We start from the raw sequence: 11,254 nt of genomic DNA, 5'->3' as shown, positions 1-11,254 counted from the left end.
TTCTCATATTTTTGACTTTGAGTATGCTGTTATTATTGTTATAATGTTTTGGATAATTTTTTCGTTGATTTAGCTCATTTTTTGTTTTATACATATTTAATTATTATTGTAGGATCTTTTATGTAAGTCTATATACTACTTAAATAATTAAAGTCATAAATTTTTCAATATTAGAATATGTATCTAATTTATATCTAATTAATTGAGTAAATATAATTTTTATGTACAATAATAGTTAAATATTTTATTCATTATATATTCTTTTTCAAAGATATATTAGATTACATATCGTAAAAACTGTTTGTATGAAAAATTATTAAAAGTTAGCATCAGTAACAATTGATGATGACGACGCTAATTTATAGTAATGACTAGCTAGCAATAATAATTGAATGCTATAAGTGATTGTGTCGTACAAATAAATAAAGTACTATCATATTTATGAAAATTTATACGTTAGAAGTTATTCATTTTCATAATTCGAATTCGATATTATATTACTGATTAAAAAAATGATACTTTTTCATTGATAAATAAAATAAAAAATTGACTTTCAACAAAAAATCCTCAACTCTCTACATTAGTGGTTAGCCTCTTAAAAATTGAAATTATATGAAAACTACAAATTTAGGAGCTTTCAGGCCATTGCCTTTGAATGTCAAAGTAGTACTTGATATCCACATAGCATCTTTCTTTTTCATCTATAACCTGAAAATATCAACAAAAAATAAAAATAAAAATATAAATATAAATATTGCCTCAATTTGAATCAACACAAAATTTAAAAAAGAAATAAAAACTTTTAAAATTTATAATTTTATACATGATATAATATCTCTGTGACTGTAAAAATTTTGAAATTTATAGTCTTAAACGTGAAATGACATTTGTATGGTTACACAAATTTGTCGCTTATGGTAACATGACCTAAACAATTTTCAAATATATTATGTGTCAACACTACGCGACAAATTCTTTTTTTTCGAAGCTTCACTTGTGCTAAAAAAAATAATATACGAGGGCATAATTTTCTGGCGAAGTATACTTGATTGATCACCCTTAGGCCAATGTGGCTTTGCGAGTTATTGACATACAACAACAATAATATATTCAGTGTTATTCTATCAGTAAGGTATGGTGAATTGATCAACATACATGTTTATTCTTTTTAAAATACTCATATATAATTGTTTTTAAAATATTTTTTAAAAAAAAATGTGCTGAAATAATTTAATTACCTGTGTTCTTGTAGTATATAAACCCCTTGCAAAGACACCAGAAGGTGTTACATCTTCTTCTAATTCATATACATATGGCTCTTTTCGAGGTTCAAAACTTCCAAGCATCACTTGAGACTTATCAACTGCCATAACAATGCAAATTATAAATAAATAAAGGAAAAGTAATGTTGCGTGACAAATATTTAGATTGTATTTATGATATATAGCTACAGTTTCAAAAAAATTATGAAGCATACGTAGCTATATTTTAGTTTTGTAGTAAATACACAATACACATACATGTGTATGCTCTGATGCAATATGCATTGATACAACTCTTTCGCGTGTTATAACTGATACAAATTAAAGAGTACACCGAGTATTTTGAACGAAATGTCAAAAACACATCTACAATATTCGATTTTTTGGAGTTTCATATCTGAACTATCACCAATTATTTATCAAAACACACATCAACTCTCAGTTGTTCACTTTTTATACTTGAAATCACCATCGTTCAGGTATGAAACTCGCACATATGATAGTTCAGATATGAAACTCAAAAAGATGGATACTTTAGATGTGTTTTTTAACATTAACTCGAGTATGTAATACTCCTTATCCGTTTAAATTTGTTTGACCTACTTTTCTTTTTTAGTCTACTTAAAAAAGAATGACTCTTTTTCCCTTTTAACAACTTTTTACTTTCAATTTTCTACATGACGTGTTTAAAATCACACGATTCAAAAGTAATCTTTAATTTATCAATTCAAATAGATCAAACAAATTGAAACGTTGGTAGTATTTATTACCTCTTACACCAGCTTTCCAGGTAGTGTTGATGTATTTGAAACCATAGACAACATTGTTGGAGACAATAAATGAAAATTTGAGTTTGTATCTACTTGCTTCCTTGAGAGTGAAAAGGCATTCTTTAGGTGTGGAAAAGAAGGGCTCAGATAGCTCTAAATCTGGTCTTCCAGGACAAATTATGTATAATTTTGGTTCTTGTACTTTTGGTTCTAATTCATTCTCTGCATAAATTATAAAAATAAATAAATTATAAGATTATAAACACAAAATATATTCTTGTTAATAACCTAAGAAAAAAGAAATGGCATTTTGTGTATAGACAAAAGAAAAGTCAGTGGTTTAGAAGGCGACGGACAGCACAATCGGAGTATCGGGACTCACACGCATTGAACTTCTTGCGCAGAAGACGCACAGTACTTTCCGCTTTTCAGTCTGAAATTCAGATTGTAACCTACCGGTTACTGATTCTCAAAGAGAAAATTGTGATGATGATGAAAAAAGCGTGAGGAGAATTCGAAACTCGAAATGTTAGAAGGTGCAAAAGGAAGTTGAATGTTAACTCTTCTTGGCTGTTAGCTTTACTTTCATCTGTCTAACTTTTGGTGGAAGGAAGTATTCGAACTTCGATTCATGTGCTTATAGGCTAAAGTTTTAATAAAGGCATTATATATAAAAAGGCTTAACAAATTTGGTCTCTGCTGGCAAAAAAGAATATTTTAATTTTGAGAATGCACATCTAGACATATCGACTCGCTTTCATTGTGTTAATTGAATAGTCTAACTTACAAAACCGATTATCTAGATACCTCCAATATTTATGTGTCACGTTAGCGTCAGGTGTCCATGAGACACTGTAAAGACAAGGTGGAGACGTGGAGTGTTCTTGTCACTTGAGATCAAGTTACGGTGTCTAGATCTGCATTCTCAAAGCTTGAAAGCTTATTTGTCAATTAAGGCTAAATTTGAATGTCTATTTATATATTATGTCTTTAATAAATATTAAGTTTTGAATCCGTAATTATAAAAGTGTAATGTGTTTAATTGTATCAACATAAAGATTCAAATCATCAAGTTTAAATTTTGATTATGATTTTCTTAAGTGGAATAACAAATGTCTTGATGAAATAGTTGAGATTTAAACGAGTTGATCCAATTATTATATTGTTATTAAGAAGGAAAAAAAATGAAGCTATATTGTGATAACTTAATTGGGAAATTGGTCACTTTTTTAGAATGATATTTGAGAATTTTAGAAAGTGTGTGTTAAATTGATCCATAGTAGTTTTAAATATTTGTAACATAACATAATATTTGGTTAATTAGATATGAGTTAATTTGGACATAAAAAATATACCTCCTTCTGAAGAGCCATGATCACTCTCAAGAAGTTGCTCCTCCCTCAAACTTTCATCATCCTTTCAAGTAAAAACAATCAACACATAATTAATTACATATATTTTATATCCTTAATAAAGGAAAAAAAGTCATCATGATTTATCAAACGTCAAGTTTTGATGAACATAATTATTTGTATCTGTACTGATAAATAATAATTGATAGCACATATTTTATAAAATTAATTAAGTTGCATATAAACTGGCACAAACATTACGATTATAAGAAAATGATATATATGTTTTTCATACCTACCAATTTAATTAATTACCTGCATTTTCATCTTTTTTTGTTCAACATTTTCATCCATCATTGTGTTCATGGTCAAGGCCTTGTTTGGTGAGATTGGTTCAACAATAGCTGACATTCTCACCACTTTTTTTTTGTAATAATCAAAAAAAGTTTCTGGGTTAGTGCCACGACATAAATTTCTTTTAATAATCAAAAAATCCTTGAGAGTCAGTGATGCATGTTGTGAAATTTAGTAAATAACAATGAAATCATCCCTCTATTCTTCTTCACTTAAAATTCTCACCACCTAATTATTTCAAGAAAAATGTGAATGAAGAAGAAAAGGTTGCAATGGTGGTGAAATTGAAGTGCAAGAAGGAGGAGTTTTAAGGTAGAAGAGAAATTAGAAGAATTTCAAGAAAGTGATTAATGTTTGTGGATTAATTACTTTAATTTGTTAATTATGGGGGAATACAAGAATTAAGGGGAGCTTAATGGTGTTCATTCATGTTGAAAGGTGAATATGAGGTTAAAACTGAATTCTGTTTTACCCCAATGGATTTGAATGTTCTAGAATTCTTTTTCTTTATGTTTTAGATTTTTTTTTCTTATTTAGTATTCGATATTTATAATGAAGCTCGATTAATTCTATTTTATGTATTATAAAACCTAATTAGACTTTACATATTTTTTAAAAAACAATAATTAATATATTTATTGATCATAATATTCATATTGATTAAGGTATAGTATTATGTCTTTGAAAAATAATTACGTTTAAATAAAATCATGAAAATTTGGCTGGCGTGCAATATTTAACACGTGTAGATCCTAATTTATTATGGTCCATAGCTATCAATCCATTAAATCAGATACTCCACCTACTACTCTCTCTAAAAAATTAAAATAATAATAATTTTAATGTTACCCTTATATTAGAAAATTATTTTTTGTGCTCAATTTTCTAGAAATATTAATACTCTCCTCATTCCATATTAACTAAATTTATAAGGCAATGCACGTATATTAAGAAAAATACTTAAGGACTTAATTTGAACCATACTTTTCACTATTGTCTTTTGTAAAATCATAAATATAACTTTACAAGTAATATAATTTATCTCCTAGAAAATATAAAATTTCAATAAATGAAAAGACAAATATGAAAAAAGTTTCAAACATCTATTTTGAACTTTGAACAATTCAATTATTTTGAATAATGAAAAATTCCTCAAAAATTCACTTAATATGAAATGAAGAGAGTAATTAATAATAACTTAATAAATTTTATCTTATATATTTTTACGACATAATACATAAACATACCTTTTAAGTTGGTCTCATCTGTTATTTATGACCTCAAATTTTTATGCATGTATAAGTACATACTTAAATTTGTATAAAGTTAACTGGTAGATACATATATCCTATATGACATAATACAAGTAAGACGTTACGTAAAATATGAATTGCTACGTAGAACGTCATGTACAATATATGTATCTACTTGTTCAATTTTGTATAAATTTAAGTACCTACTTATGTACATTTGATTGTATAAATTTAAGTACCTACTTATGTACATTTGAAGTTGAAGCACATCAATATCAATTGAGATTAAGCTAAAAATATATTTATATATATATATATAATGTATATGAAATAAATTAAACAACACCTATCTTGAGAAGAAATTAATTACTTATAATCTTTTTCTGTCCAGATCCACTAGTCTTTTATATAATCCAAAACTGAGCTGTCTTGTTTTCAAATTTTAATCAGGCAAATACAAAAATATAGATTAAAAAAAGAAAAATTAAATAGCTGTAGTAGATTGTCCTTTTCTTTTATGCTGTATTATTCTCTCCACTCTACTCACTCTCTTCTTCATCAACATCATAGATAAGTGGACTCCTTTTTTAGGTATTTTTCCTCACCTTTTTCTATATTTTGATGCTACATTTGAAAAGGCTATTGATTTTCGTTTCGTTTAATGGGTTTAATTTATAATTGCAGTATATAAAAATCCCACCTTTTTTGTTTTTGCTGTAATATGCATGTTTAATTTGTGGGTCAACTTTAGTTTTATCTTTCTTGGATGTTCCTATACTAAAGATTGATTCTTGGAATATTTTTTGTGATGGGGTTTCAGGTTATTCACATTTGGAATAGCTTACGAGTTTAAGGGCAAGTTCTAGTTTGTGATTTAGCTATAAATAATTGTGGGTTTTCTCCAAGTTCAAATTTTTGAGTGAGGAGGAAGCTCATTGAGGTGTGGAAACAAATGAAAGGTGAGTTCTTGGATTTTACCCACTTGGGATCTATGTTGATCAGACTCTTCAAAAATGTCAATGTCTGTGTTGGATTCTTCAAAAATAGTGTATTTTTGGAGAATTCGAATCAAAAGTGAAGAGTCCGCCCAACTTATCTTGTTCTGACAGTTCTTTTCTTGTCAGTGCTTATGATGTAATAAATGGATTTGTCCAGGTAATAAAGTGAACAGTGCAACACCCAGTCTGTGGTTAGCTCAAAACCCTAGCAAGAGATGGGGTGAAGTGTTCTTTCTGCTTTACACTCCATTTTGGCTCACCTTGTGCCTTGGTGTTGTGGTCCCATACAAGCTCTATGAGGTGTGTGACATGTGTGCAATGTCGTTGAATTGACTGAACGTCTCCTCTAAAAGCTTAATCTTTAAGAGACAAAGCACTTTTATTTTTGTAATTACATCTTACTTCAGGTTGTAGATTGTATTTTTATATTTGAAACTGTTGCCTTGAGATGTGCTTGTTTAGTTCTATGTTGATTTTTCGAAAAAGTTGTCTTTACTATGAAGGGGAAGGAAATTAGGAAAACCAGAGAAGAGGACCGCGTAAAGGGAAGTGAACGTTCCTTATTACTATTGCCTAATGGGGGCAGGATAGATTGGAGTATTTCAGGGATGTGTACTACCAAACTAGATTAGTTTGCAATTGAGGCTTGATTGATAGATTATTTGTAATATTGCCTATCCAAAGAGGAAAATAGAGGAGCAACATGCAAAATTTTATGAGAAGCCCTAAGTTTTGCACGTTTCAATCTATGATGAAAATTAGTGAAACCTTGTAGCTTTCTACGAGGCATCTTGAAATTGTGGAACTTCAGATGTTGTTGAAGACTTTGATTCTAGTTTTGCTTGTGGGCAATGATGTAAGAACCAATGGATCCTCCTTTTTTTCTCGTTACGTTAAAAAATTCTATTTTTCTAGGCTCCATATTTTTGTGTGTTAACAAGCCCCATTGTGGAGGACAACATGTTCTGAGTTGTGCTAGTTTGCTGATTTTGTGGTTGATATTCCCTATATCCCATTTTGAGTGACGGTTTTTTCTTTTTAGTCTATCCAAAGAAAGATTTACACTTCTACTATTTAATCTTAGCATCCCATTTGACCATTAGTGGCATGACTTATTAGGACTCTCACCACTACTTGTTTAAAATGAACATATATATTGAGCTCTCACCATTACTCATTCAAAAGGATACTTGTGGTACTTTGTTTATATTTGACTTACATGTCAAAAGTCTTCTTCAATTTTCAAATTCCGTGCCCAGCCAAACGCCCTCACTTAAAATGGGATAGAGGAGGTACTATTCTTTTTTAATCACCGGGATGGAAAAAGTACTATTCAAGGAAAGAGTGAGCCATTCTCCTATTTGATAGGCTTTGTTAATTGAGAGGTGGTGTGAGAGATGGAGTTCAAACCAACTCTTCAATGTTACTTGAAGGGGTTCCCAGTCTCTTCTTATGAACCATCGTTCTTCTAGTTAGGCTTCTGCTGCAGAATGATGCAATACTTCTCTTTGGGTAGTTAAATCCTCGTGTTACTAATATAGTAAGATGATTATACAAAAAGTTCTACTCGTTTCAATTGTTTTAATGTGTTATATGTGTGGTATATATGTGTATATACACACACACACATATACCTATACATAATGAATAGTGTATGCGCGTGAGAGAGGGTTGTATGTAGTGAAATTTCATGTTGTCTCTTGCTAAGATACTCCGCATGATGTATTTGTATCTAACAGAGTGGGCTTATTCTGACAGGATTTTACAGAGTGGGAATACCTCTTCGTGGGGCTTGTTTCTGCACTTCCTGCTTTAATTGTACCAATGATATTTGTCGGAAAGGTGAGTTGCTATCTCCTACTACTGAAGCTCTGTTGGTTGAATCAAAAATTTAAGAACCAGACTTGTAAAAAGTTTTTCAGTGGCTTATTCAAATGAGCTGCAAAGAAGGGTAGCTTTGGCGTAACTGGTAAAGTTGCTGTCATGTAACCTGAGGTCACGGGTTCGAGATGTGGAAATAACTTCTTGCAGAATGCAGGGTACAATAAACCCTTGTGATAGGGCGTTCCCCCGACCCTGCACATAGCAAGAGCTTAGTGCACTGGGCTGCCTTTTTAAAAAAAATTTAAATTACTAATCAAATTACTAGCTGTTATCTTTTTTTCACCTTTTCTCATATCAAACTGTGCTCAATTTGGTCATTATGGATTTCTTAATGGAGGAGATAAATTACTCATTATAACTTTTGTGTTTAATGTAGGAGATAAAATGACTTATTACAAGTCTAAATTCTCATGTGCAAACTGTTGCATTTGAGTGATGAGCCTTTTTCTGTAACTAGCCAAGCTCTTGAGTGCAACTTCGTCATTTCAATTCTTGATGATATAAATAGTGGGATCTATATAGTTAAAAAAAAATAGTTCTACAGCATTTGCTCACAAAACTAGTCCCGTGAAGGTGTATTAATTCATGTAACTTTTGCAGGCTGACAGGAACCTTGCTTGGAAGGATCGTTATTGGGTGAAGGCAAGTATTCTTGAAGAAGAAATATCAATTACTTGTCTGCAATTTTAAGGACCCATCTATAAGCCTCTATTATGATTGGTTTCTAGATTTAATTTTCATATGACGCATGGACAAAAACAGACAGCTTGGAAAGTATTCTCATGGAGAATATATATATATATAGTGACAAGAAGTTGTCAGTTTTTGTTGCCATAGATTGTGAAATTAGGTTGTCTTTCTTGAATTATGATATCTGAGCTCGCTCATCAACATTGGTGCTAATAGACACAATTACTAAAATTGGCTAGAAGTTTCTAATGACCTCTTAATGAAACTCCTATTGTGGATTCTTTATATGACTAGGGTGGCACAGACAAGAAATTTCCTTGCTACACATGTCGCTAATTTTATGATCCTTTCTTTAAGAATTCTTTTTGGTGCTTTTCTGGACTGACTATTGATTTGCTGTTATTCCAGGCTAATCTCTGGATAGCAATTTTCACTTATGTTGGGAATTACTTTTGGACCCACTATTTCTTCACAGTTTTGGGGGCTTCGTATACGTTTCCATCTTGGAAGATGAATAATGTACGCCATCTGTTAATTTTTTCCTTTGACTCCATCCTTTACTTGGAATTTTCATTTTACTACAAGGGTAGGGGTAAGGTCTACGTACATCCATCCTCCCTAGACCCCACTTGTGGGATTATCCCGGGTATGTTGTTGTTGTTGTATTGGCAAAAGCTATATAATGCGACTCTCTGCAGGTACCCCACACAACTTTCCTTCTAGCACATGTTTGCTTCCTGTTTTACCATGTCTCAGCAAACATGACCCTTCGTAGACTACAGCATGCTATTTCTGATTTCCCTGAGAATCTTCAGTGGGCTTTCAGGGTTGGATGGATTCTGGCATATGCTTATTTTATAGCTTATCTGGAGACATTAGCTATTTCCAATGTAAGTGGTCAATTGTAGGAGTCCAGAAATATCTTAGTTAAGGGTATATAGCTTTATTAGATTCCTTTGAGATACATGAATAAGGTAAAAAAATAATTTGTTTGTTTCCAACCTATGCAGTTTCCGTACTATGACTTCGTGGACAGAGCAGTCATGTATAAAGTTGGCTCCTTGTTTTATGCAATCTACTTCATTGTAAGCTATCCGATGTTTTTCAGGTAAGAACTTTTTTCCCTGTAATTTCTGCCCCTGAAATTCCGCTAGTGCAGATATGGTTTATTTACAGCATCGTTCCAATGTCGTTTAATAGACTTCTTCAAACTTTTATCATTTGAGTGTATTATCAAATCAGTACTAAACTAGAGTGGAAAATGAGGATATGTATTAAGATTATGAGCACCACACAAGGTGGATGAGTTCAGTCTGCCGATTAGCTGAGTTAAACATACTTCATAATATTCCGTAGAATTGCCTCAAGGTATCTAATGCTGGAGGAAGGGAAGTTCTATGATATCTATTTTGACAAGGTTTCAGATCAAAAGGTAGAAATGTAATTTGCTGAAAGAACATCTGTTCTCAATTTAAGCTTGCCTCAGTTTTTGTAGAGCAGCGAGATGCTCATTGTACTTCAAAGATTTTCTTGGCCAACTGACCTTGCAAATAAGAGCCTGTTTGGATTGGCTTATTTTGGTGCTTTTAAGCCAAAATAGCTTTTAAGCAGTTTTGTAATGTTTGGGTAAAATAGAAAAGTGCTTATAAGCACTTGCTTTTAAGCCTAAATAAGAAAAATAAGCCAAAAGCCATTAGTTAGAATTTCTAACTTATGGCTTTTGGCATTGTTGCAAGTGTTTAAAGGGCTTTGTAAAGTCACCTGATCTTTATTTAAGCGGTGCTAGTAGCTCTTTTCAATCTTTTCTAGAGGACCATTCATGAATATTTCCACATGATTTCTTGTGTAACACAATTTGACAGTTGACAGTGAGATTTGGTCTACTCTAGTTTTCCAGATGGTGTGCTCAAGTGAAAGTGGTCTAAGTTGTTTTATTAACCGTCTGATACGCTTTCAGATATTTTGACATTGTTACTTGTTTAGGTTTGGTAAATTTCTGTACTTCACTAGTGTAAAAAAGAAGTATACGAAGCTTGTAACCGTTGCTTTTGAAAGTGCTTTCCTAGAACCATAGGCAACCGCAACCCAAACACCCTTGTAACTATTTGTGGATTTTAACCAGGATAAGGTGATCTAATCTTAAATGCGTATCATACTACACCATTGTGGTGCGTTTTTACTCTGTGATCTCCTACTAATCATTTTTCTCGATGGGGTACTTGCTTTAATGCACAGGGTTGATGAGAAACCTGGAGATTCATGGGACTTGCCGAGAGTGTCCATTGATGCATTGGGTGCTGCAATGCTAGTCACCATTTTACTCGACTTATGGCGCCTTTGTCTTGGTCCCATTGTTCCATTGCCAGAAACCAAACAATGCCTTCAATCAGGACTCCCATGGTTTGCCATGACATCTTGAAGGACTTCGAATCACGAGACACAGAAAAGTTAAAACCTTCTGTAATATCAGCTGTTCAGAGTCTCTTCTTGAAATGATGTTGACTATGATCAGATTGAGCCCCTTGTTGTACTCTTATCAACTTTTAGACATTCTCAGAATGATGTTAAGTAGCACTCTTTATCAACACTATGTTTTATTAGTAGCTTCTAAGAAATTGGTGCCTATATGTGTTTCTTTAGAGCAAAAACAACAATAACATAGCTATAATCCTACAAGTGGGGTCTGTGGAG

The 11,254-nt window shown here is 31.8% G+C and overlaps 2 protein-coding genes across 2 annotated transcripts; one reads left to right on the top strand and one right to left on the bottom strand.

The window, feature by feature from the left end:
* Positions 1 to 627: 627 nt before the first annotated feature.
* LOC129890735 (rho GDP-dissociation inhibitor 1-like) lies at positions 628 to 3,795 on the bottom strand. Its single transcript, XM_055966226.1, has 5 exons — positions 3,700 to 3,795; positions 3,388 to 3,448; positions 2,033 to 2,254; positions 1,239 to 1,363; positions 628 to 708 (listed from the first exon to the last, which is right to left on the bottom strand). Exons 1-5 carry the CDS (start codon positions 3,793 to 3,795, stop codon positions 628 to 630), a joined length of 585 nt encoding a protein of 194 aa, XP_055822201.1.
* A 1,677-nt stretch (positions 3,796 to 5,472) lies between these two features.
* On the top strand, positions 5,473 to 11,148 carry LOC129883130 (cycloeucalenol cycloisomerase). Its single transcript, XM_055957723.1, has 9 exons — positions 5,473 to 5,582; positions 5,812 to 5,950; positions 6,147 to 6,289; positions 7,748 to 7,831; positions 8,474 to 8,515; positions 8,972 to 9,082; positions 9,262 to 9,453; positions 9,574 to 9,671; positions 10,799 to 11,148. The coding sequence occupies exons 2-9, from the start codon at positions 5,944 to 5,946 to the stop codon at positions 10,980 to 10,982; spliced, it is 861 nt and encodes a 286-aa protein (XP_055813698.1). The 5' UTR covers positions 5,473 to 5,582; positions 5,812 to 5,943; the 3' UTR covers positions 10,983 to 11,148.
* The last annotated feature ends 106 nt before the right edge of the window (positions 11,149 to 11,254 follow it).

The sequence above is a fragment of the Solanum dulcamara genome, chromosome 1, assembly GCF_947179165.1.
Source record: "Solanum dulcamara chromosome 1, daSolDulc1.2, whole genome shotgun sequence".
In the NCBI taxonomy this organism is placed as follows: domain Eukaryota; kingdom Viridiplantae; phylum Streptophyta; class Magnoliopsida; order Solanales; family Solanaceae; genus Solanum; species Solanum dulcamara.
This window is presented reverse-complemented; position numbering and strand designations above follow the sequence as displayed.

Excerpts from the sequence above, each read along its gene's own strand:
- LOC129883130 (XM_055957723.1), top strand. Across the intron at positions 6,290-7,747 it reads TCCCATACAAGCTCTATGAG|GATTTTACAGAGTGGGAATA; the intron begins GTGTGTGACATG and ends TTATTCTGACAG. Across the intron at positions 8,516-8,971 it reads AGGATCGTTATTGGGTGAAG|GCTAATCTCTGGATAGCAAT; the intron begins GCAAGTATTCTT and ends CTGTTATTCCAG.
- LOC129890735 (XM_055966226.1), bottom strand. The coding sequence starts at position 3,795 with ATGTCAGCTATTGTTGAACCAATCTCACCAAACAAGGCCTTGACCATG. Across the intron at positions 2,255-3,387 it reads TCATGGCTCTTCAGAAGGAG|AGAATGAATTAGAACCAAAA; the intron begins GTATATTTTTTA and ends TAATTTATGCAG. Across the intron at positions 1,364-2,032 it reads CTGGAAAGCTGGTGTAAGAG|TTGATAAGTCTCAAGTGATG; the intron begins GTAATAAATACT and ends TTGTTATGGCAG.